We start from the raw sequence: 25,863 nt of genomic DNA on the forward strand, positions 1-25,863 counted from the left end.
ACTCTCGCACCTACGGGCAATTTAGACAGACCAATTATCCTGACAGTCATGTTTTTGGACTGTGGCAGGAAACCGGAGTACCCGGAGAAAACCCACCATGCACAGGGAGAACATGCAAACTCTATGCAGAAAGACCGGGGCCGGGAATCGAACCCAGAACCTTCGTGCTGCAAGGCAACAGTTCTATCAACTGCGCCACTGTGCAGAACTGTTGCTATTATTTGACCTAATTCTTTATCCATCCATCTAAACATTCGTGTTTGACAAAAACAGAACAAAAGAGCAAATGCTACTCTACAGCACTGCAGGGGAAATGCATTTCTTGAATTTATCGTTTTATGAAAACATATTTTCTGTTGCCTTTTCATTGTATTTTTCCAGATCATAACCATCCTACCAGTCCGCTGCTGGCAAAACCCCCAGAACTGTCCGAAGAAACCAAACTGCCTCCTTCCATGAAGTTTGTGGCTGCCAACACCGTCGGTGAGTGGCCAAAAGGTGGCGCTAAAGCTCCTCAGGAAGGATCCTGACTTTAGAAAGAAATTAAAATAGGCAACTTTTATTTCTTAATGTTTTAGTCAATATTCTTAATCTGACAAATTAATTGTAGTTCTGGTTAAAAATGGTACTTTATGGGCTTGTTGAGTCATTTTCACTAAAGTGATCACATTGATGACAAATTTTGTTAAAATCCAAACAAATTTGTGGATTTAATTAAATTTAGTCGTCCAGAAAGAAGTCGAATGGATTAAAAAAATTATTTATTTATACTGAAACTATTATAAACAGCACAGATTAACTCTATTTACTAATTATGGGATTGAAAAGTCAAACCGGTTTTGAAACAAAGGGATCCGTGGTGTGGTTATTTATTTTCTGTTTTGTTTTCAGGGTTCGTACAGGTGCTTAAAATCCTTGAAAATGCTTGAATTAGGTATTTTCAAGGTTTGGAAAGTGCTTGATATTCACACGGTTTTGTAACGAAGTGAAATCTATCGTTTGATTAAAGACCTGAACTACATATGTTCATTCACCTAATAATAAAAAGAAAATTTTTTCTCACTGTCTAAAGTTAAATTAAACTAAACTTGTTTTAGGTCAATTAAATTCACCAAAATTATTTCTGTTCACTAAATGCCAGAAAATATGGTGAGAAATTTTTTAGAGATTTTTTTTAATACTTTTTCTGTATATTTTGTTTTTACGCATTTAATTAGATCATTTGTTTTGATTGTTTCATAAATTAGTCATTTTATATATTTGAAATAAAAGGTTGACTTATATTTTATACGTTGATTATTAAAGTTGGGGGATTTTTTTTGTTAAATTAGAGTTTTGTTCTCTCATCAGTCAGGTCAGCTTCAGATTTTGTTGCATTTTAGCTACTTTATACCATCACCAGACATCATTAATAACAGTAATAAATCATGACGTATAATAATGAGTTGAAACTCTCCTGTGGGAAACGTGTTTTATTAATTTCCTCTCTTATAGGTGATGGTTACAGCAGCTCCGACTCGTTCACGTCAGATCAGGAGCCAATCACCAGGCAAAGGTCTGTCTGTCTTATTTTATAATTTAGAACAAAACTTTCAGTTATCCTGTCATTTACAATAATTTCATTTTGTTGGCATAATTTCACACAAGTAACTTGGCAAAATCTCATCTGTAATTGTCAATAAATACATTCATTTATTTAGAGGCTGGAGAATAATTTTAGTATCGCTTATGGACCTCAAGTGAGGCTTTATTTCCGGTTTCTGTTTGGATTGGTGCCAATTGAAGGATAAAGTGTAAATATTTTATCCCTTTGCGTTCAGGTCTCAGTCCGGTGCGTCTCCAGAGGCGCTGAAGGTCGTAGCCCCGCCCCCTCCGCCTCCTCGCCCCCAGCAGTCCCACTCTCGCTCGTCGTCTTTGGACATGAATCGCACCTTCGCTGCCCCGGCGGCACCAGGCCAGCCCCAGCCGTCTGCGATAGCGTTTCCTCCTGCGGTGCCGCCTCGACCGCTGCCCACACAGGTAACCGCGCTGAAAGACCAAAAACAAACCGGTTTTACTTCCTGCTAACGTTACAAAAGCCTCCGCTGATCCATTTCCTGTCCCGCCCGCTTGCAGTCGTCGGTACCGCTCACTGGGCATCGTGTGGAGGCAGAGGGTGTCCCTGCAGGGGGCGCTGTTCTCACCACCACCTCCCCGCAGCAGATTCCTCAGCAACCCAACTTCGCCGACTTCAGCCAGTTTCAGGCGTTTGCTGCGTCTGAGCAGCCGTCCAGCCTGCCGGACATTGACAAGCACAGCGAGGCGGGACAGGTACGCTCGCACCTGGCCGCAACTATTCTCATTCTTTGCTTTGTTGTGAAAATGTTTTAAGTAGTGTCTCAATTTCCTGTGTAATTACTGAAAGTACTGATTTTGTTGTTTGCACCAACAGGCGGACAAGATATCAGAGGGAGCCGGCCCTTTAAGAACAGTGAAAAGTGACGGCCCAGCAGATGAGAGAACGTCGGCTACAGTCAACTCTGTAAGTCGATTCTTAAACTCTATGCAGCGACTTACTAAAGTATTTTGATCAGAAACAATGAATTTTATGTGATGGATGAGATTTTTATAACATAAAGGAGCCATTTTGCTCCAAGGAGACCAAATGCTCTATCTAGCTAACTAGCTAGTTAGCTAGCTAGGTAGATAGCTATAAAGATGAATGGATAAATTGATAATTTGATAGATAATTTAGCTAGATAGGTAGCTAGTTATCTGTCTCTTTCTCTATCAATCTATATCTATCGAGATCTGCATCTATCTAGAGTTATCTATCTAGTTTATCTCTATAAATAGATCTGTATATATATATATATATATACAGATCATCAGTTGCATTGTGCAATGGCTGCTGGAAAAAAAACTTGAGTTTTGTTGTTGACTTACCATCCAGAAACCACTTGCTGCATTCTTGTTGGTTGTGCAGGAGGCTCCACTTCTGCTTTTCAAAGATGTACGGTTGTATAGTTGTGCATCTTTTTGCAGCCATTTTCAGATGCGGGCGTAAACGTAGCGTTTGGGGGCGTGGCCATCAGCAGCTTATTTGGATTTAAAGTGACAGAGTCTCTAAAACAGCTCAGTGAGCAGAATAAAATCTCATCCAAGAAGAATTTTGTAATCAACTTGTTTTGTATATATAATCGATTACCTATAAAGTTCAAATAAAAGCTACAAAGGCTTTTATAAGATACTTACACTGTTGTGTGTATTTGATTTAAGACGCAGTGCTTTAACTAGACCGTTAATCCCAGTCAGTGACGGTGCTTTACTCTCCCAAAAGGCCAAGGGTTCGTCGGGCCCTCTGGCTCCGCCACCAAAGCCCGTTCGGCGGCGGTTGAAGTCTGAGGACGAGCTCCGACCCGAAGACGAGCAGATCGGACCCCAGAAAGCCGGCGCCATCGCTGCGCCCCTCACCTCTCAGCCCTCCATCCCCAGGTCTGAACCCTCCGTCTGTTAAAAGGCTTCCAGTGCTGCAGCTTGGAAAGTTTAGTGGAAGAAAAAAAACTAATTTTTCTGTATTTTTAGATCGGTTGGAAAGGACAAAAAGGCGATTCAAGCTTCCATCAGAAGGAACAAGGAGACAAACACAGTACTGGCTCGACTCAACAGTGAACTACAGCAACAACTGAAGGTAAAAACATTACAAAAAAAAACTGGATGATCAATTTTCCTACAAATTATTTGCGATAAACGATAATATAGTAATTTTGAGACTGTTGTCATGAAGCATCTTTGGGAAAATAACGACACTTTTAATGCGACTTTGCATTGAAAGTTGCATTAAGTGTCATTATTTACTGAATAATACAAAGTTGAGATTTTTAATGGACATTTAAAGCAACTTTTAGTGCAGCTTTGCATTAAAAGCGTCCTTATTTACCCAACGACGCTTCATGACAGTTGTAATCTGGTTTGTTCTTAACTTGTTATATCACGTTTATTACAGTGTCGTCTCAGTCTTATTCACATTAAAGTGTCGCCGACATTTTAAACGTCTAAAATAAATAAAACGAGTGAAACTGATTATGAAATCTCAACAAAACGAGGCTTCTGGTAAAACTGCCAGTTAGGACTTCTGCAACGGAAAGTTTCCAAAATGGCGGCTTTTCAGTCACAATGAGCGTTATTACTGATGCGAATCCAAAAACATCTTTCTTTAGTGTCTTTACTGCTTGTTGGTGGCGATCCTAAGTGTTTGCTGATTCCTGTCGATGTTCCCAGGATCTGCTGGAGGAGAGGATATCCCTGGAAGTGCAGCTGGAGCAGCTCCGGCCTTTCTCCCACCTCTAGCCGAACACGCGGAGCAGAACTCGGCCGTAGCTCCGCGGCGCTCTCCTTCCCTGCGCTCCTCTCGCCCTCCGTCGTCATTTCCCCGGTCGGAGGCCGCCGGGCGTCCCGTTAAACGAAACCCTCTCCCTCTGATCTGTCGCACACTCTTACCAACAAACGGAGAAGAGAGGAGCAGATTTCACCACCCGGCACTTTTCACATCTTTTTTTTTTTTTACTTTTGTTTGTTTTTCTGAAGAGGATGACGAAAAAAACGCCGAAACGTGAAGACGAAACACCTGGTTTCTGACGATGGAGAAGCCGTCTTCAGAAACAAATCGTTGTGTTGGTGTGACTGGTTTTGTTTTTGTTCCTCTAAAAGCAGCTTAATTAGAGGCTCGCACCAGTAAGTCCCAATTGCAGTTTAAAATTTGGTTAATTTAAGGAAACAAAAACATTTGTTTACTTTTTGAGGAAAACGGTAAAAAATAAATAAATCTGGGTCAGTAATGTTCAGAAATAGTTTAAAATCTGATCAGTTTTTATTCTAAATACGTAATAAAACTTTGACCAAAGAAAAAATTTAAATTAGAGTAAGGTTCTGTGGAAACACCATAAGCAGTTAATATCTTACCGTGGGTAGATAACTCTCTTGGCGTCGTCATTTAGCATAAATCTGGATTAGCTACTGGACAGTTTAAGAACTAAAAACTTTAAAATGATATTCTTATTTCCTTTTACCAGTTGTCAGGTTTACATTTGACGGTTATTTACACAGAAACGGGTGTTAATTCACAAAACAAATCCATGTTGGAGGTGGTGCGCCACCAATAGTCTTCCTATGTGAAACACGCTCTGAAAATGCAACAGGTAATTTATTACTGGTCAGAGAAACTGTAAGTAAGCTCCATAAACAGCAAGATATTATATCAGTTTGAGTTGATGCAGTTTTATTTTAGGTAACAAAATGAACCAGAAATGCTTTACATGTTCTGTTCTCGGGGAAGATAATAGGGGACGGACTGCCTCCAACATCAATTTTCTACTTGACAAATTTAAAGGTTCAGAAAATAGTTTTTAATAAAACATTGACTTCAGCTCCAGCTAATCTGCATTAGCTTTAATGCTAGGGTAACTAAATAAAGACGGAGAGAGTCAGCTGCAGCCTGTAAGATATAAAATACTCACATTGTTTTAACTGAACTTCACTTCAAAAAACCCGAAAAAATTATTTTAAACACACCTGCTGTAGATTTAGGCAGAATTAAAAGAGAACTGACTGTTTTTAAATATCTACCAGCTGCAATAAAGACTGAAAATTGGACCGCCCAAAGTTTCTCTTGGTGCTTTTTCATCAAATTGACAAATTGTGGCGCTGGCAGCTTTGTATTTGATTTATAAGAACCGAATAAAATGTTTCCCAAGTGAGCTGGTTTCAACGACGGCATGTCAGGGTCACTGTAGACGGAACAAAAAGAGGAGTGAATTTCCACCAAGGAATCTCAGAAAACTTCTAGAAAAGCAGAAAAGTTTGAATTTGCTTGGAAAGAAAACCTGAAAGATTGACGTTAATCTCAGAAATTTTCTAGAAAAAACGTGGAAATTTCTAAGTTTCGAAAGTCAATAATGGAGTTTTGAAACAGAACATTTCCAAAAATCACAAATTTCAAATTTTTTTCCATCAGAAATTTCCAGGTTTTTTTCTAGGAAATTTCTGACATCTCAAAATTTGAGGTTTTTTTCAGCAAGTTTCCAACTTTTTTTTTTTCTTTACTCCTGTATTTTTCTATCTGCAGCGGCGCTGAAACACTTTTGTAAATTTGAGAGGAAAGCTGCGTCTCATCCTGTGATTATGAATTCAGTCCTTCCTGCTGCTGCCAGTCAGCTCCACGTATATAGATCTATGTGTGTGTGTGTGTGTGTGTGTGTGTGTGTGTTTTCAGGTTTGTTGTGACTGAATGCTTCGACTCTTGAAGACTGAACTGTTTGCTCCTTCACTTCTGGTTTGAAGACGAAAACTGCACATCCTCTTCTTTTTTCATACTCTGTTTTCCATCTAAAACATTTCAGCTTTTTTATTGTTTTTCTCCTCAAGCTGCAGGTTTGTGGGAAGTCGTTTATAACAGGACCAGACGTTCTGTTTTGAAGATTTTTTATTTTATTTTTTGGTTCATGAAGAAACGCGTTCGCAGATCTGATTGGGAGTTGACTCGTGTTTGTAAAATAAAGACGTAAAGTAAAAATGAGCTGTTTTCCAGTCGGGCGAAGCACCGCTATGCAACTATGTGCGAATCATTTCCACAGAGCGACTTTAGCTGTTTGTTCTCCGGTCGTAGCAGCTGTGTGACCCGGTTTGTATCGTAGCTCTTCCAGAACTCCATCTGCTGTATGTTTGTGGTATTTGTCTGCCTTTTTCTGTTGGTACTGATGAGCTTCCTTCCTCACTGTGTTCCTCGGCTCCAGAGGAGGATTAATTTTATTTTTATCTGCGAAATGTGACCCTTTCCTGGTGGAGACCAGTCGGCCATATGGGAGACCTGAACGACCAAAATGCACTTTGAACTCATCCACTTGTTGCGTCCGTGTTTGATTTATTTCTAACCAGCTTCTTCTTGTCTTTTTTTTTTTTTACTTGGAAACTTGGAGCATCTGGAAATGTCTCATTTTCTGAATGTTTTGTAGGTGAAGCATTGTTTTCTAAAGCCTTACTCGCCCTGATTGGATTGGTGTTCAGGTTTCCATAGCGACTGAACTCTCGTTCTTTTTTTGTTTTTTCCTCCTGCTGTTGTGGATGATGGTGTATTTCTCGTGTGTGTTTGTGCGCGCGCATCGTTTGGAAACCGGATTAAAAACCCTCCCAGGAATATTTAATGTTTGCTCGCACAACGGCTCCCTCCTCGTTCAACCCAAAAACAAAAAACAAAATAAAAAAAGGCAATCCAGACAGGCAGAAGCAATCGGTCTCATATAAAGTCTGTGAACTTTCAGATGCCATTTTCTCCCCAGATCTGTGTTGTATATTGTATATGATACACACTTTTGGACTCACATGTAAATTTGCATTAACTGCTGGCTAACAGCGGAAGAATATTCTATTTAATTCCTTCTCTCTTGGCTGTGGGATCCTAGATGTTTAACTGCATGGATGTACTGTATCTCTGCAGAATTAACTAGCAGCTGTGTGATTTTTACACAAAAATAAAAAACGGCACAATATTTTAAACATGGCTCCTTCTGATCATTTGTTGCATCATCCAGAAATTTTTAGGACAATAGAAAGCTACTGATTTAAATTATGGCGTCTGTCTCAGAATGGGGAGAGGCAAATTTTTGACCTGGAAAATTCAAAATTCACAACTTTTCAGACTCATTGATTTTTCTATAAAATTTCTGAGAAAAGAAAATTCTCAATTTGATTTTGTTTTTTGGCAAATTTTTTACTTGTAAAATTCAAACTTTATATGTTATAGAAAATTTCTGGAATCTCTATTTTAAGTTTATCTGCCAATTTTTTTAGGGTTTTTTTTCTAGAAAATGTTTTAAAAAAACTCAATTTGTGCTTTTCTAGTAATTTTTACATTTCAAGCTCAAATTTTATTTTTTCTAGATTTCATTGAAATCTACCAAATTTTCAACTTGAATTAAAAAAAATTCTAGAAAATTTCTGAAATGAGGCTCAATTTGAGCTTTTCTAGCAAATTTGTTTGTTAAACTCAGAAATTTCCCTTTTTTCTAGAAAGTTTGAGATGAATCTCTATTTTTTCTACAAATATTCAGACTCAAATTTTCTTGAAATTTAAGATCTCAAATTTTGAGTTTTTCTAGCAAATTTCCAACATTTCAAACTCAAATTTACTTTTTTTTTTTTCCTTTAGAAAATTTCTGTGCTTAATTCTGAAATTTTTTGAATTTTTGGAGAAAATTTGTTTTGTTTTTTTCTATCTACAATTGGCCTAATATCCAGTGACAAATCTAACTTTTTTTTTCTTTTGCTTTAATCCAGTGGTTGAAAATTTGTCATTCCTCTTAAATATTTAAATGCTTTTGCTAAGAATCTGTTCAGAGAAGCAGAAACTGTAAGAGTCAAAAACCAAATATGTTTTACCACGTTTTATTAAGTGTCCTTATTGCTATCTTAAGAGCAGCTGAAAAGAAATCACTTTAAAATTTTAATCTGAAATTTACTGAGTTAACTCACAAAAATAACCACTTTGTCCTTGTTTAGAAACCTATCTGAGCACAGTAGCAATAAAGATTTGGAGCTTTTTCACAAAACCTTAAGATGAGATTTTTCATTCATTCATAAAAGCAGTGACACACTCAGCATCTCTAAACCACTCACCAGATAAGGTAATTTAACATATTTAATCTATCATTCCATCCAGTGCTGTGTAATGCTTTTCATTTATTATTTAGCATTAAAATGCAGTAAAATGGCAATTAAGAAATCAGACCCAGCTTTCTCCTCTTATCCTGCATTTTTGTATTTTGCTTTTTGTGAAACAGACCCCCAGATTTATACAAAGTCTCTAAAACACATGAACAGCAGAAGTAAATATGGACATTTATGTCCTACTAACACAAAGTATTGGCACGAAACACTTACTGTAGCATGGGCCTTGCTAGCTAGCATAAAATGCAAGGCCTTCCTGGATGTAGGAGGGACTACGGATAAACGTAGGACTGTTTTCTACTGAACATCTTCTCTTACAGCAGGACTAATGATACCGTTTAAACCTTACAGGTTTTACGTTGTTTTTTTTTTTTTACATTTTTGCAAAAGCAGGACTGGAAGAGGAAGCTTGGGATCGGAGCGTTAGCTTTGGGAGCGTTAGCTTTGGGAGCGTTAGCTTCCAGGTGTGTTTCCATGGATTCAGAGCGTTTTTCTCGTCGAAGATCCAGGCAGGAATGCAGCTGAAACTTATTTAGCGAGACTGAAAAAACGAAATGAAGATAAATTACAATTTCACAGGTGGGGATTTTAATTTACTTTCTAAAAAACAACGTGTTGGTAAAGACACGCCACTCACATGCTGGTTGCTTTGTAGCGGTCCAGCGCTTTCTGAGCCAGCTCCTCGGAGAACTTCGGGTCGGTCCAGGGAATGTCGCCGCGCACGGTGACGTTCATGGGCGGAGAGTCGAACAGTTGCACGGTCACCTTGGTGTCGGCATCCTTCGTCTTTCCGCCTTGCCTCTCCTCGGTGTCGCCTTTAGAGATCACCTGAAGCACCAACAGAAAAGGGTGATATCTGGCTTTTCTTGTTTTTATCTTTACTGCAGATGAAACCAATCAACTGGGAATATAATGAAATAGTGACTCAGGCAGAAAAAGACGGATTCGTGATGCATTTCATTTTGCCTGGTGTGATTTAAAAAAAAAATGTTTTTATATTTTTTCTAGTTCCTCCATCATTAAAATCACCCAATGTTTTAACATTGGTGTTTTCAGTGAATTAAATAACATCGTTGGACCGTATGAAGTAGTGGCTCTTTTTAACAGAGGCTGCAGCAGCAGGTTGGGTTCAATTGGTGAGCAAAATTGCAACCTTTGTTAAATTTTCAGCTGCACTGTGTCAAACCATCCAAACTCAGAAAATTCTGTTGCCCTCCTCACCTGTAGGAGGCGCTGCACCAAGAACTATTCAAGGAAGTGACACAAAAATCTCAGAAGAAAACATCCACACAACATTTCTCTTTGCAGAAAGCAAAAAAAAAAAAAGGATTTTAGCGGTTGTACATCTTTGGCAAAAGACCACGAGCCATTTCTCCCACTAGCATTAGGCTAATGCATTTGTTTTGTTTGAATTTACCCAGAATGCCTTGCGCTGTAGTCCGCTGCCTGCTTTTGGAGTGTTCTCTGGTCCCAAACAAACTAGAATTTGACTTAAGTGGGCTAAACAGGCTGGTGTGAATGCTTCTTTAATGATGGGGCTGAACAAATCAATCAATAACAATATATATGGCTATTGGCATGTGACCAATTTCAGTAGGTAATACGTCTGATAGTATTTTCAATAATTTCACTGAACTCTGATCCAGAATTTGTGCAGCATTCTCAGCATAGCTTAGCTAAGCAAAGTTAGTGGAATTAACTTTGGTTACCTAGCTACAACTTGTGGTTACCTAGCAACAACTTGTTGAGTAACATGCAGAGCAGCAGTTTAAGATTCCGCCACTGTGGCTCATAACTGCTTTAAAATAAACATGGAATGAAAACTGGAAAAAACCGGAAATATTACGCCACTAGCTTGGGAGTATTTTAGATATTTAAAACAAAAATTAACAAAGTATTATCAACGTCGGCTGACATGAAAGTCTTATATGGTGATGCATGTTTCAGCCATATTGTCCTGCTTGATGAAGCATCAGAAAGCTCCATACCCCCTTCACGCTGAAGATGCCGTCCTTGGTGTTGTTTGCCAGGGAGGACACCCAGCCGAACTGCCTGTTGAGCATGTCGAGGAGGGAGGAGGTGTTGAACACGCGCTCCTCGAACCTCTTCAGGAGGGAGTTGTACTGCTGCGTGAAGCGCTCGGCCATGGCCAGCGCCTCCTCCAGCTCCTCCTTCAGCGGGCCCTCCAGGGGTCTATTCCCAGAGCAGTCTGTGAGAGGATAAACGGGAAAAAAAATCAGCCAAAAACCATGGAAATTATTGGAGTTTTATTAAACCCTTTGTGAATTTTACTGATTTAAAACGAGAACCAGATGAGAAATCTGTTTTAGCTGCTGTTTATTATTGTAAATTTGTAGGAGTACTGATTTTGAGAACAGATTTCTATTTGTATTAATTTTAGAAAAGGAAAGGCTTACATGGGCTGTGGCCCAGGGCGACAATTTTTGGGGGCGGACCCCACAGAATTTTTTATTTTACTGAATTCCTCTTTTACAAAACTGCATAGGAACTTTTAAAGGTATTTTAATGTGAATTTTATCCTATGCTTTTGTACTGTTTTATAATTTCTATAGTGTTGCTAATGTGCACCTTGATCTTCCTATGAACATTTTCTTCCCCACCAAGCCATTATTGTAAATAAGAGTTTGTTAAAACTAACTCTCCTAGTTAAATAAATTATTAAAAGGAGTCATAGACCCATATCAGGTGAGTTGTAAAAGCATTTTGGGATTTTTGTGAATATAAACAACATTGAAATATTTGAAAATTATGAATTTGCACAAATTTTTTGATTCCTCCCCAGGACATAATTTAAGTGTACCATTATTAGTTAGTTTCATCAGTTTATATGTATATAACCACCTTTTAATGTATTGTAATTTGCATTTGTAATATTTTTTTTCTTTAGTGGGTAGGGCACCAAAACGGTTTCCAGCCCAGGGCCCACTTCCTTGTAAATCCGGCCCTGCTCAGGACCGCAAATCCTAATTTTTGTGTTTTAACTTAAACACAAGTCATATTCAGCTCTAAGTTCTGATTATTTATTGCAGATATTCCGATCTATTTCCATGTGTATTAAAAGTTTTGTCGCTTTCTCACCCAGATGCTGGATCTCTTTGCATTTCTCGCATTCGTTGCGGAACTTGATGCAGCCGGCCGAGTTGCGACGGATCTCCCTGCAGGTCATCTTGCCGTTGCCGAAGGGCCTCGTGATGATCACGTCCTCGTTTACGTTGCCGTCTGCAGCCGACAAACACAGGGCAGATTTTAAAATGTCAGCAGTAAAGCTCAGCAACACAGCAAACTGGCTTTTCTTTCATATTAGATAAACTTCTGAAGCTGACAGTGGAGTAAATCAAAACAAATATAAATAATTTTCAAAAACTGGACGCTGCATTAACTATTAGTAAAATATTCCACTAAATTTGGACAAGAAACCATAAAATGTATCTGACCTCTAACTTGAAACTTCTTTGTCAAACTCATTTTCATTCTGGACCATATTAAGATCCTGAATGTTCTTAAAGGGCCGGTTGTGCAAGAATGCATCAATAAAACCCATTTATAAACATTTGAAATATCAATAACTAAAACATTAACAGACACCCATAAACTTTGTTGAAATTCTTTCAAACATTTTAAAAGGAAGAACCACAAAAACAGCTAAATGTTAGAAGGTTGATTTATGAAACTTAAATAATAAAAAGTATCAATATCAGTATCAGTAACGGCAATATTGTTCCTGTATTTATTTTATATTATATTAACACCAAAATGTTCATAGTACAGATAAGCAGTTAATATTTATAATATAGCTATTTAGCTATTTGGCCACTAGCTAAATATATATCTGTTATCTGTTTAACTAAAACTAATTTTTAACTAATAGCTATTAGATTTAGATATAGCTAAATGACTATTTAGCTGATAGCTAATACCTATTAGCTTTTTAGCTATCATCTATTTAAATACAGCTAAATAGCTAGATAAGAAATAATGAAGGGTTTAGTTAAATATCTTTGTAATAATTCATGAAAACTGTAGAAATAGAATAAAACTACATTAACAAAACAATTTTGTTTCAGTTTATAATACCAGTGTCTGCATCCTTTTTTTATTTGAGTCCCTCCTACAGGAAAGCACATCGAAAACAATCTCTAGACCCTCTGAGAACCAACGTGTGAAAACGTACCTTCGTTTGGGGCGGCGTCGGAGTCCAGGTCCATCATGGAGTCCACCGGGCCGAACAGGTTCCTGCCCATTCCCGTCATGGGGGAGAACAAGCTCCGGAAGTTGTGGAACGGATCGTGGAAAAGCAGGTGGATGCTTCTGGCGCGGCGAATGGCCGGAGCCAGGAAATTGGGAAAGAAGAAAACGGGAGGGTTGATGTGATCGGCAACCTGGAACGAACACAGGTGAGCTCCTTCATTTCAAATGTAAACTTTAAAGAAATAATGTTTCTAATGTGGCAACCCTGCAGAAACTTAAATTCTTCTTCTTTTAAACCTCCCAGTGCTGTTCCTCCTTAAGGAATGACTTTTATGTTTGAGCATGAAAGCTAAATTTTATATTATTTTATATCATCAGTTGCATTTTTAATTATTTTCCAGTAATATAAACATCTTGCTAAGTTTTTGGGAATTTAACAAATGCAGTACTTGGATAAACTTCAGGTAAAGTTACAGGTGAACTGAAACACAAGGCTTCAATGCATGTCATCTAACATGTTTACAAAGCTCTCCTGCACTGCAAAAACACAAACTAGACAAAAATACCAGGTATTTTTGTCTAGTTTCTGGTGCAAATATCTTAGTACACTTGAAATAAGAAAAACCTAACACACAAGTAACGTTCTGAAAAATGTAAAAGCTTGTTTAAGTAAAATTGTTTTAATATTGATGAAAAATTACTTGTCCCATCGACAGATTATTTTACTTACAGCAGGACATATTATTTACTTAAAACAAGCTTCTGAATCTTGCTGAAAAGTTACTTTTAAGTTAGTTTTATCTTATTTCAAAAGTGCTAAGATATTTGCACAAGAAACAAAATTACTTGCTAAGATCAAATCTTCACTCAGCATAATTTTCTCGAGTTTTTGTGGGAAAAGTTACGTTTTAAGTTTTTCCAAAAGGTGCCTCGGTGGAAAAAATTCAGTTGTATCATTTTAATTTTAGCAAAATGTTCCTGGCAGGAATTTTTCTCCTCTATGTTTAACAATTTTTCTTCCCAAATATGCAAGATTTCAACTTATTCACAAATGGAGAAGGTGGAAATTTACTCCACTTATTTTTCTAATGTCCCCGTTGTACTACACTGTAAAACATTTTGTTCAACTAGTTTCTTTTTAATGTGGCACAGACATGACCTCGAATCATGTTCCAGAAAGCCATAAACTAGTAAGACAGTTTCTATCAGGCGATGCGTTACATTGATAAATATTGATAAATTATATGTTGCCATTGGAGATCCATATTCCTGTCTGTGATTCTGTGACATAAACAAGCACCTTCATGCTGTCTGAGAAGATGTTATCCACTCCGTCTGCCATCTCTGAGTATCTTTCTTCCAGGTTCCTGAACTCCTTGTTCTGCCGCTGGCCCTCCTGCTCCAGAGAGTCGATCCTCTCCCCGTTGATCCAGATGGAGAACGGAGACGTTCTGTTCAGCACATCCTCCAGCTGAACAGCCCAGAGGAGCGGGTCAGACATTTTAACCTACCAACCCAACTAGTTTCAGTCTCACAGTGTTTATCTGTTAAATGTCCAACCTGACGTCCAACCAGTCCGGATCCGCTGCTGCAGGTTCTGGAGTAATATTTAACGCAGGTCTTCTTCAGGCAGGGCTTGCACTCTTCCCACAGAGTCTTCATGGTGTCGTTGCAAACCTCCTCCTCCTTCGCCAGCTTGACCTCCATCTCCTCAGCTGCACGAATCGCCTCCTGCAGTGAAGGCGACTTGTTATGCTTCCTAGAACAGGTTAGGGTAGATCTACAGCCCAAACTAAACGTGATTGTTTCCTTTCAATTAACAAAATAATTGAAAGGAAAATCACAAAAACGCCTAAAGACCAGAGGCCTGATGATTGGTATTGGTAGAACCAGTCTTATGTTTACCTAGTATTGGATCAATACTAAAATATGCAGTATCACACAAAAGTAGCTGGAGCTCTGCTTGGGTTACTAGGTAACGAGGCTGGGTTCCACTGGGGTTGCTAGGTAATGAGGCTGGGTTCCACTGGGGTTGCTAGGTAACGTGGCTGGGTTCCACTGGGGTTGCTAGGTAACATGGCTGGGTTCCACTGGGGTTGCTAGGTAATGAGGCTGGGTTCCACTGGGGTTGCTAGGTAACGTGGCTGGGTTCCACTGGGGTTGCTAGGTAACGTGGCTGGGTTCCACTGGGGTTGCTAGGTAATGAGGCTGGGTTCCACTGGGGTTACTAGGTAATGAGGCTGGGTTCCACTGGGGTTGCTAGGTAACATGACTGGGTTCCACTGGGGTTGCTAGGTAACGTGGCTGGGTTCCACTGGGGTTGCTAGGTAACGTGGCTGGGTTCCACTGGGGTTGCTAGGTAACGTGGCTGGGTTCCACTGGGGTTGCTAGGTAACATAGCTGGGTTCCACTGGGTTTGCTAGGTAACGGCGCAGGGCCCGTGGAATGTGACTAAACACTTGTGGGGTTTTTGAAACGGCTCATTTTCTAAACAAAAATATTAATTTATGACCAAAAAATGGGTGGGTGGATTTTTTTTTAAGCGCTTAAACTATTTTCAGAAGCAGCAGAAACCCAAATGGAAGTAAAAAATAAAATCAATAAATACGAATGGCTAAGATGTAGTAGGCATAATGCTCCTCACTGGAAAGATATTTGAAGGAGGTGTTTTTGTTATTTTTAAAAATTAAGTCAAAAAGTCTGCTTGATAGAAAAGAAACTCCTCATAAATCTGTCTCTTTACCTCTTTCTGCAGCTTCGTTTTCTCCAGATCATCCAAAAACTTCTTGTGGTCCTCGGAGGATTTCTGCATCACGGTCTTCATCTCCTTCACGCCATCGATGGCGTTTTCAATCTGTTTATCCAGATACTTCTCACCCTGGAGGGAAATATCTGTGAACAATAACCAACATGCGAAAGGTGTTCAACCTCTGACCTCTTGTGGATTTTATTTTAACCGAGTCCTGCTCTGGGCACCTTCTTTGATTTGGCTAGGATGCCGTCTAGTGGGCAGAAATGTCTAATACAGACTGCTAAAACAGTCTTTACTAATTATGTTTTGTCTGGTTTCTAGTGCAAATATGTTGGTTGAGTTGAAATAAGAAAAATGAACTTAAAAGTAACTTTTCAGTAAGATATATTAGCTTGTTTAAGTCAATAATTCCTTAATGTTAATTTAAAAAGTACTTGTTTCACCAGCAGATTGTTTTATATAACATGGGAAAAATGCCAATGGAACTAGAACTTTTTAAAATTATTATTAAGGAATTATTAAATGTTTAAGACTTTCAAAGGCACTGAAAATTTAGCTAAGTTTAAAAAAAAAAAACTGCATCAATTTCCAAACTTGAGTTAGAAAAACAAGTTTGTGCCATTTTTGCATTGTGGTCAAGGGCCGCACAAAATCACTCTGAGGGCCACAATTGGCCCCCGGGCCACACTTTGGACACCCTCATCCTTGTTTGATATAATATAAAAGTAATAATTTACAGCTATTTATTAGGACCAATCATTGATGCCAAGGAAATCAACTTTTACGCAGGTATTCAACATTCATTTCACTAATCCAATAAATATATAGTATAAATATAACTTTTAAATTAAAGTATTTAAAAGTAAAATTAGTCCGTTTTTTTTTTTTATAAATTAGTAAATTAACATTAAAGTGAAATCTGTAAACGTACTGTTCAGTTCCTCGGTGGACGGAGGCAGGATGCAGTTGGCGGAGGCCAGAAAAAGGGCCAACAAAGCCAGCGTCTCTTTGGACCCCTTCTTCTTCTTCATCATCAACATCATCATTAACATCCTCTCTGACCCTCAGAGGGAGCAGGATATAATGAGAGAGAAAGAGAGAGAGAGCTGGAAACAAATGTTATTTTTAATGCAGAGTCCCTTACTATTTAAAACATGTGTAGTTACTGTAAGTATCCAGCAGAGGGCGACCTGACAGCGACCTACGCAGCAGAAAAACGAGCTTTCTAAGTCAGCGAAGTATAAAAATAACTCATGCTTGATTTTATCTCGAGTTTCTGAGATGTTGTGACCAAACTGACCTCTAATCAGTCCTTCCTGTGACTCCGATCAGGCTTGGAAAAGCATTATATAAGAAGAACAGCAGGGCCTTTCTCTGTTTACCATCTTCTTCTCCTTCTGATGTGTGCTTGGTCAGCTGCCCATTTATTAACAATGACAGATTCAGCAGACAGAGGCTGTGTGTCTTTGCTTTTTCTCTCATATTCCTGCAGCTTTTTCAGTGCAGCTTCTTTTTGCATGCATGACTTTGTTTATTGCCTCCATCAGAACGAAAGACGCACAGGAGAAATGCTCATTTTTAAGACAACTGCACATTTTTAGAAACCCACGGTTACTTTTTCCAGCCTGGCACACGGTATTAACAAGGAAAATAAATAGTTTTATGATTATAATTAGCTTAAAAGCAGGACTGGTTGTTTTGCAAAACAAAATTCAACACTTGCACTTCATTATCCTGTCTAAAGGTTGTTATTTCTCTACTCCCACTTGTGCAGAACCTGTTCAAGAATATTACCTACAAATAGTCTTATTGTGTTGTAAAAATGCAATACGACTATTTGTCTTACTGCATTTACAGGCTAGAATTAAAATATGGATTTGAAAGAGAGGAAACATTAGGTTTTGTGGGCACAGGGATTAGTTTCCATTGCTTGGATGGAGTGTTGTTCCAGGACATTCTGCCATGCCGCTGTCAAATTTACACACACAGGAACCAGAGAGGAAAAAAAAAAAAATCTTTCAGGCACAGGAGGCAGAACTTGAGAGGCTAAAAGTTTACACAAAAATGCGCTTACTATTTCTCTTTCTTAAAATTCTCTTTCTTAAATTTTGGCTTTGTCGAAAAATATGAGCTTTTCAAAATTGGAGTTTTTCGATTAAGCAAATTTATTTTTGCAATTCCAATTTGATCTTATGGTCAATGCTAGACACACAGCTATTCATAAAACTGGACGAAATACTCAAATCTGTGAGGGAATATTGAAAGTTCCCATCTTCTCTCCTATTAAAAAGTTAGACGGTTGAAACTTGGACAGAGTTGGGAGAAAATTTAAGAACAGGCAATGAGCAACACCAATTTTGCGAAGAGTGGTCAAATATCCAGCCAGAATTTTCCAGGAAGCTTCTAGATATTGACCCTTTACTGGTGACGTCACTCTCTTCGAAGCCCGCTCCGCCATGATGGATTTCAAAACAACCAATGAATTTTAAAAAACAAAATGAATCTGGGGTTTTTTTTTTATCTACATTGGCCCAAAGATTTTTTGACGAGCTTTACAACCTGTAAAAAAAAACACATCTGTAACCTAATCACTTTTATTTAGTTGATTTCACAGTAAAAATGGTCATAGGGTGCTGCGTAACTTCTAACGAGGAAAGAGGCGGCGATGGACAGCAGCCGTTAATCATAATGACTGTCAGCCCTCGGTGTAACCGCGGATTTGCAGCGAACACTTTTTACAAGGTAAGAAAATTAACGTTGATATACTTTATAAGCAAGTATGATTAGAAATATATTAAATATTGCATTATGGCGAAGGTACCCGTCTAACCGTTGGTAACCATGGAGATAATGTCGCACCGTCATATAGCCTAGCATGTATGGAAAAAGCTGGTTAGCATCTCGCCTTCTGTACGTTTTTAGTGCTGCTCCGGTTTAAGCGGAAGCGATGTTTATGACGTAGTGACATAAATCATGTGGTGTGAATTCAGGCAGAGTCGGTAATTTGATCAACACGTCAGGAGGGAGGAGGTATGGGTCGGTTTCTAAGCTAGCCGTTTCCAACTTTTGTAAATACCTCCGTCTGTGAGTCTCATCTAAGTGTATTACGTTCACAGACAAATTAGCCTGACTTGAACAAGTAGAAGCCATGAATAAACTGGCAACAACAGCTTTTGTAAAACACCTTAAGTCGCTCTGTTTAATACTCCCGTCCCTCACTTCCGACGTCCATCATGGCGCCTCGAATGATAAATTGTTGCAAAGGGTCAATACATTTAAATTAGCCCTCTTAATTGTTGTTTTAAAAATCTATTAAAAGAATAGTTCAAAGCTTTTCAGTAACATTGTTTTTGCTCAATTTATGTAACCAAGTGCTGTGTTACTATTTTTTTCCACAGTCGTTTTCTCGCCCACGACGGTCTCAGGTTTCTATGGTAATGAGAAAAGTACAAAATGTGCAGCATATTGTTGCACAGGGTGACATTTAAATCTCTTCATTTGATACAAAATATACAAAAAAAGAGATATTTTCAGAGACTTTTAGGCATAACTACATATTTCAGTTGCTTTCTTATTGATATCTTTGAATTGTGATATATTTGTACAGATGAGAGAACATCTGTACTAAACATCTGTTTATGTGATTTGTTTAATCTGCAGTTGGAAAGGCTCTGGGAACGCTCAAATCTCCCAGTTTCTTTACCCCGTTTGTCAGGACTTCAAACCAGTTCATTATTCACACAATCATAAACCTCTTGCAAGAAAGAAGAAGTCTAATCAAAGAAACCGCCGCTGAAACCCAGTAAATGTTTATGGGACAGAAGCAACAAAATTATATATCAAGGTGAAAAATGTCAAAATGCTGAAATAAAAGGTTAAAGCTTAAGCACCATAATAATCACTAATTTTTTCCCCGACTTGCAGCTGCAGCCGTTCTGGTTGCACAATCAAAATACCGACACTCTTCCGCTCCAGATGTTGCCTCCAAGGTCTTCTAGAAAGTTCATCTTACCTTTTAAAACACCACCACTGCACTGACTATGAACTTTAAATTCACAAGTTTCCTCAAGAAACAAGAAATACCTTTGTTTATCCTGATAAAATAGTTTGTTAGTTTTAGAGGAAACTTAGTGTAGTCGAACCATTTCTCTCACAAGTGTTAAAAAAAGGATGATAAAATAAGATGTCTTAGGGAAAAAATTACTTTAATACTGTATACTGCTATCAAACGTAAAATGTGACTTACTTAAATTTTAAACTTAAAGTTGCACTAGTAAACCTGATTTCATGTTTTAATACATACTTTCCATGCAATGCTACTTAAATTGAAGGATTAGTTTTGCTATTATTAAATTTTTATGTCATAATTCACTGTTAAAATATAGTTGCATGATAAAATAAAAAAGCCAAGAGTTTGTTTTGGTTTTATGCTTTTAATTTATTACATATGGGTTCACGTTCTCATCCTGGTGACGCTTGTTTAAGAAATAAGAATCTAGTAATCCTGTAAGATCTGAGCTCCATTTTATAAAAAAAAAAAAAAAAAAAAGGGACAGCAGCAGATGTGCCCTCATTTCCACCTTATTTTAATGCTTTGGGATTTGTGCACCCTGAGGATGTACTTCTTATAGAGTAACCGAGAACAGGGTCACATCTTATCAAGAAAATATGACGACTGTTTGCACAAGAGGCTGGGATACGTTGTAGCAAAAGAAAACCGATACCATCCTTTGTTATCTCACCAAATGCAACTTTGAAAAGAAAAATATCTAAAATGTTCTTATGTTTGATGTTTATACTCTAAATGACCTTCTAAAGGCTACATTACAGGTAAATCAACAACAGGGTGACGTCATCTGCTCTTGTTTTTATCCAGAGATGGAGGTCACACCCACGATTACATGTGCAGACTTCAGACATAAAGTCAGCATTTTCACACCAAACTACAGATTAAGCCTTAGGAAAACTGTTGCACAATTCTTTTCTAACTGAATGCAACAAAACAAACGGCACCAATTAGGATCTAATGTTTAAGAACAACAGACGTCCTGCAGTGCAGTAGTTTGCTGCAGACACATGGAAACGGCTGAAAGCCTCTCGGACTCACCTGTGTTGGTAGTTTTGCTGGGACTGTGGCGCCTCTGAAGCTGCAGCAGCAGCAGCGATGCAGCCCGTATTTATATCCAACCAGGATAACAGGACGGTGCAGACATGTGATTCAGAGAGAAAGCAGGCTGCTGCAGCATCCTCTGCCTCAAAAACCCCACGAGAGAGCACGCTTCCTGCAGAACCCTTCAAAATACAACTCAAGTGTTTTATAATTTGGGTCAACCGAAGGGAAATTTAGTACATTTCTTTGTAAAATGTTCAACTTATAATTAATATATATATATATATATATCGAAAGTATGTAGGATTGTTGCCATGTTTAAACTAGAATTTAAAAAAATAAAATTAATCTCAGTTGGTTTTTTATCTACATTGGCCCTAAGATAATTTTGTAACAAACTGAAATTATAATGTAACAGTTGTTGGTGGAAACAGCCTAAAGTTAACTCTGTTTTCTTTCTTATCACTGTGAATATACCTTCTAAACTCTGATGCACAAATAATATTTACTAAATTTTTATTGAAAATCAAAGTTTTAACCATATTGTCATTTTAATACATGATAAATATGAGCCCAGAAAAATTTAGGCAAAGCAGCAAACGTCTAACTTAAGTTGTTTCAGTATATAATTTCCACCAAAATTAATATTTAATTAGCTGTTTTCATATTACAAACCAATACAAGGTGATTTCTTCACATAAATGAAATAAAACACAAATGATAATTTTAATAAAGTAACTTTGAAGGAATAATATTTGCCTGTAATAATAATAAAGTTCATCCTACTGATTAGTATGAGCTATTTTTCAAAATCAGGTATTTTCTGCCAATATGTTTGAATTCCTCTTGGATAAAACGCCCCGTTCAGATAAAACCATTCTTTTATTTTGAAATGTAAGTTCCTTTTCCTGTACCTGCGGCATCTCTCTCCAGCGATTTGACAGACATGAAGCTTGAGGACGTTTCCAGAAGTTTTTTTAGATTTATTGGCAGGAGCTGATGCTGCTGAGCAGCAAGACAAAACATCTGATTCACTCTGACTCATCATGTAAAAAACGCTTTCTGTTTTCTTCTCACTCCACTTTAAACAGGCTGTTTCACATTAGTAGTGTTTTACACAGTGAAAATATGCAATATTTATTCATATATTTGGCATGTAACACAAATAAAAAGAGCTTTGCTGGTAATTCACAAATAGAATACGGTTTTATAATGTCAGAATTTAATGTAACAGGAATGTTTTTCTACTCAATATATATTAGAAAAAAATGTATAATAAAGAGAATGCATCAGAGAAAGAAGAAATCTCTGTTAAAAATGGATACAGATCAATTATAACTTGAAAATTAAATTTAGTAAAAACACATTTTGTATTAAAATATATTTTTTATTATTAGTTTAATATAATATTAAAATCCTAAATGTCATGTTTTTGTTGGCGATAAACAGAAAATCATCATAAATAACAGAAATAAAGTTTTTAAAACATCATCCTGTTTAATTTATCCATATGCTGAATTACTAAAATAAATTAACCTTTCAATATTTTTCTAACTTATTGAATACAGGAGGGACTGGTAAACAAATATAGGGATTATTTATAATACTAATATACACTGCTCAAAAAAAATAAAGGGAACACTTAAACACTTAAGTGAAAAGGTTTAGGACAAAATAAATGGAAGCAACGATGTGTTAAAATACGAAACGGAGGCACATTTCTACCAGCTGATTAGTAGTTGTAGCTGTCTCTTTAAGGAGGGGGAAAATCCTTTAATTCAGATAACCACTACATTCAGGCTGTGTCATCCCACAGGCTGGACTTTCCTGTAAATAACACACCAGTACCGGGTGAACACACACAGAAAACAAAGCAACACATTGTTTCACAATGTGTCAGCTGCAGTCCTGTTTCTGCACAGCTGGGATCTGTGGTTCAGAAGCTCATTGCCACGGATCCATGGCTGTATATTTACCCTTTAATGCTGATTCTGCACAACATGTGTAACCTCTGTTCGTCTCATATCCAGTAAGTTGACAGACACACTCACGTTCAGTGGATTTGTTCTAACAAATGAGGAACTCAAGTTGGTGGTTTCTGCCCTTGTACATTAAATAAAATGTAATAAATAACCCAAAACAAACTACAAAGCAATAGCTCCAAATGAGCAGTTTGCCACAGTTAACTTTAGCAGCAGTTAACACTTGTAACTGCAAAATGCACAACATTAATAATAATAACAACAGGTAAAAATGAAAACAAAACATGGCAAAAAAATTAATCATGAAACACCGTCTCCTGTGGCTCACTCGTTTTTGTCCTGTTAAAACAGGTTGGTTCGGGTTTAAGCTGAAAACTGATATGTGATCAACATGATTGTTCTGTTTGATTATTTCTGTTTGGTTTGTGTTATTTTATGTTGTCATTATAGTTAACTAATAAGCTCTCGGTTAGCTGCTCAGAGGATTTCCTCAGATGGTGCGTGAAGAATGCGTATTCTCTACTATTAGAGACTGTTTAACTATTAGAAATCCTTATCACTCCACTTGTTAAGTTAAGTTCTAATGATTTGGTGGGAGTGTAAATGACTTTATTGATATATTTGATTTTTTTTGTTTTGTTTTGTTTTATTGTGTTTTTTTTTTATGATGTTGTTTCCTCATTTGGCCGGGAGTTGTTCGTTGCCTTTTGACCAATGTTTTGATTTAAAGAGGGTTTTTTGGAGAGACAAGGTTGCTAGGCGATCTACACAAATTTCTGACAGTAACTGACGGTTGGCTGTTTTGGACATAGTGCAAAGAGTGAGCGAGCATACGAGTTACGGTTGAGTGGAGATAACTAGGGAATAGTCCAATTAAGGTCCAGACAATCAATTAACTAGCGCTTGGTTGATGAGGGAACAAGGTGGGTGTTTTGATGACTGAATTATATTTATTGAGCGTGATTTCTATGTTTCGACATGAAATGTTAATATTTGATTAACTGTCAAACAGTTAGAATATGTTTTAGTTCATTTGTAATACAGAAATGTTGCAGTTAATTAAATGCATGTATTGTAAATTTAATGATATTACATAAAGTGAGGTTTATAGGCTGAAGTGAAAGGTTGGAACCACTAAGAGTTGCTAATGGTATTTTGTTTGTATGTTTGTAGCTCTTACGGTGTGTTCATGTATAAAGGCAGTTGAATAAAGAAACGTGAACCATCAGTTAAAGAGACCATCTTTTCAACCGGGACGCTACACGGAGACCAACAGGACTCGCTACCAAGCCACGGAAGCAGGCCGGGAGACCAACAGGACTTGCTATGAACCCTAGAGGTCAGCCGGGATGCCGACAGGACTCGCTATGAGCCTAGAGGTCAGCCCGGAGACCAACAGGACTCGCTATGAACCCTAGACGTCAGCCTGGAGACCAACAGGACTCGCTACCAAGCCATGGAAGCAGGCCGGGAGACCAACAGGACTCTCTATTAACCCTAGAGGCCAGTTTGGAGAAAAACAGGACTCACTATGAATCCTAGAGGTTAGCCCAGAGACCAACAGGACTCGCTACCAAGCCACGGAAGCAGGCCGGGAGACCAAGAGGACTCTCTATGAACCCTAGAGATCAGCCCGAAGACCAACAGGACTCACTATGAATCCTAGAGGTTAGCCCAGAGACCAACAGGACTCACTATGAACCCTAGAGGTCAGCCCAGAGACCAACAGGACTCACTATGAATCCTAGAGGTTAGCCCAGAGACCAACAGGACTCACTATGAACCCTAGAGGTCAGCCCGGAGACCAACAGGACTCGCTACCAAGCTGTGGAAGAAGGCTGGGAGACCAACAGGACTCTCTATCTCTATGAACCCTAGAGGTTAGCCCAGAGACCAACAGGACTCTCTATGAACCCTAGAGGTCAGCCCGGAGACCAACAGGACTCACTATGAATCCTAGAGGTTAGCCCAGAGACCAACAGGACTCACTATGAATCCTAGAGGTAAGCCCAGAGACCAACAGGACTCACTATGAACCCTAGAGGTAAGCCCAGAGACCAACAGGACTCACTATGAATCCTAGAGGTTAGCCCAGAGACCAACAGGACTCGCTACCAAGCCACGGAAGCAGGCCGGGAGACCAACAGGACTCTCTATGAACCCTAGAGGTCAGCCCGGAGACCAACAGGACTCTCTATGAACCCTAGAGGTTAGCCCAGAGACCAACAGGACTCTCTATGAACCCTAGAGGTTAGCCCGGAGACTAACAGGACTCGCTACCAAGCCACGGAAGCAGGCTGGGAGACCAACAGGACTCTCTATGAACCCTAGAGGTTAGCCCAGAGACCAACAGGACTCTCTATGAACCCTAGAGGTCAGCCCGGAGACCAACAGGACTCGCTACCAAGCTGTGGAAGCAGGCTGGGAGACCAACAGGACTCTCTATGAACCCTAGAGGCCTGTCTGGAGAAAAACAGGACTCGCTATGAACCCCTCGAGGTTCACTTCTTTATTTAGAAGTACCGTCTTTCAACCCAATACCTTAGAGTGCCTCTTTGATACATCTTCAGAAGTGTATTGCAAACGCCTCCGATCGCACGTCTGAATAGATATAGCTTCTTCTCTGGCTGGTCTGAAACCCACTGGCTGTCTTTGTGGGTTTCCTCATCAGAGGGCTGCTGGTTTTGCTGTTCCCCTAATTGTTTTGTTCAGCTTTTTCACATAAAGCTCCAATTTGTTGTTTTCCTTCTCCAAGAGGTGGTTTACCTGCTCGAAGACAGAGTTTTCCTGCTGCAGGGCGGTGGTTTTCTCCTCCAGGGCGGTGTTTATTTTCTCCAAGACAGGGTTTGTCTTATCCAGAAGAACCCTCCTTTCCTGCCTCAAGTCGGAGACTTCCTCTGCATGAACTTTGTTTTCCTCCTCCAGAGTGTTGGTTTGTAGCTTCAGGTTGATGTTCTCCTGTTCCAGAGCCCTGAATTTCTTCTCCAGGGTGGCAATTTGCTTGTCATAGTCTGTGTTTTTATTCCCCAGTGTGGCATTATCCTCTTCTAATGTAATGTTTATGTCAACCAGATTTTCAAATTCCTCATCTTTCTCCCGAACAAGCTTAT

At 38.6% G+C, this 25,863-nt stretch overlaps 2 protein-coding genes and 1 long non-coding RNA gene across 6 annotated transcripts in view; 2 read left to right on the top strand and 1 right to left on the bottom strand.

Annotated features, from left to right (window-relative positions):
* The window catches only part of reps1 (RALBP1 associated Eps domain containing 1), a 23,862-nt gene extending 16,332 nt beyond the window's left edge, over positions 1–7,530 (top strand). For both annotated transcript variants that reach the window (XM_081602622.1, XM_081602623.1), the window contains 8 exons: positions 382–483; positions 1,495–1,555; positions 1,821–2,019; positions 2,116–2,310; positions 2,432–2,521; positions 3,320–3,474; positions 3,565–3,670; positions 4,261–7,530. In XM_081602622.1, coding sequence (XP_081458748.1) covers positions 382–483; positions 1,495–1,555; positions 1,821–2,019; positions 2,116–2,310; positions 2,432–2,521; positions 3,320–3,474; positions 3,565–3,670; positions 4,261–4,329 — 977 coding nt within the window. In that variant the 3' untranslated portion in view covers positions 4,330–7,530. The remainder of the gene's footprint in view (positions 1–381; positions 484–1,494; positions 1,556–1,820; positions 2,020–2,115; positions 2,311–2,431; positions 2,522–3,319; positions 3,475–3,564; positions 3,671–4,260) is intronic.
* Positions 7,531–8,402: 872 nt separating this feature from the next.
* clu (clusterin) lies at positions 8,403–20,920 on the bottom strand. Of its 3 annotated transcripts, none has more exons than XM_081602627.1 (10): positions 20,769–20,920; positions 16,593–16,718; positions 15,653–15,801; positions 14,470–14,640; positions 14,210–14,380; positions 12,893–13,100; positions 11,800–11,940; positions 10,689–10,909; positions 9,338–9,528; positions 8,403–9,241 (listed from the first exon to the last, which is right to left on the bottom strand). In XM_081602627.1, the coding sequence occupies exons 2-10, from the start codon at positions 16,711–16,713 to the stop codon at positions 9,229–9,231; spliced, it is 1,386 nt and encodes a 461-aa protein (XP_081458753.1). In that variant the 5' UTR covers positions 16,714–16,718; positions 20,769–20,920; the 3' UTR covers positions 8,403–9,228. The 3 variants fall into 3 exon arrangements, with proteins under 3 accessions (XP_081458753.1, XP_081458752.1, XP_081458754.1); XM_081602626.1 differs by having other exon boundaries at positions 16,593–16,767; positions 20,769–20,919; XM_081602628.1 differs by having other exon boundaries at positions 16,593–16,724; positions 20,769–20,905.
* Positions 11,886–13,001, top strand: LOC145549793 (uncharacterized). Its single transcript, XR_014085643.1, has 2 exons — positions 11,886–11,974; positions 12,836–13,001. It is a non-coding gene; the product is annotated as an uncharacterized LOC145549793 (long non-coding RNA).
* Positions 20,921–25,863: the final 4,943 nt, after the last annotated feature.

Source organism: Poecilia reticulata, chromosome 21 (genome assembly GCF_904066995.2).
Source record: "Poecilia reticulata chromosome 21, P_reticulata-male-v2, whole genome shotgun sequence".
NCBI classification, from domain to species: domain Eukaryota; kingdom Metazoa; phylum Chordata; class Actinopteri; order Cyprinodontiformes; family Poeciliidae; genus Poecilia; species Poecilia reticulata.

Bases quoted from the DNA above. Each gene is read 5' to 3' on its own strand.
- clu (XM_081602627.1), bottom strand. From the start codon at position 16,713: ATGTTAATGATGATGTTGATGATGAAGAAGAAGAAGGGGTCCAAAGAG. The intron at 11,941-12,892 runs GTACGTTTTCAC...TGTCGGCTGCAG, and splicing joins CGACGCCGCCCCAAACGAAG to ACGGCAACGTAAACGAGGAC. The intron at 9,529-10,688 runs GTATGGAGCTTT...TTGGTGCTTCAG, and splicing joins GCATCTTCAGCGTGAAGGGG to GTGATCTCTAAAGGCGACAC.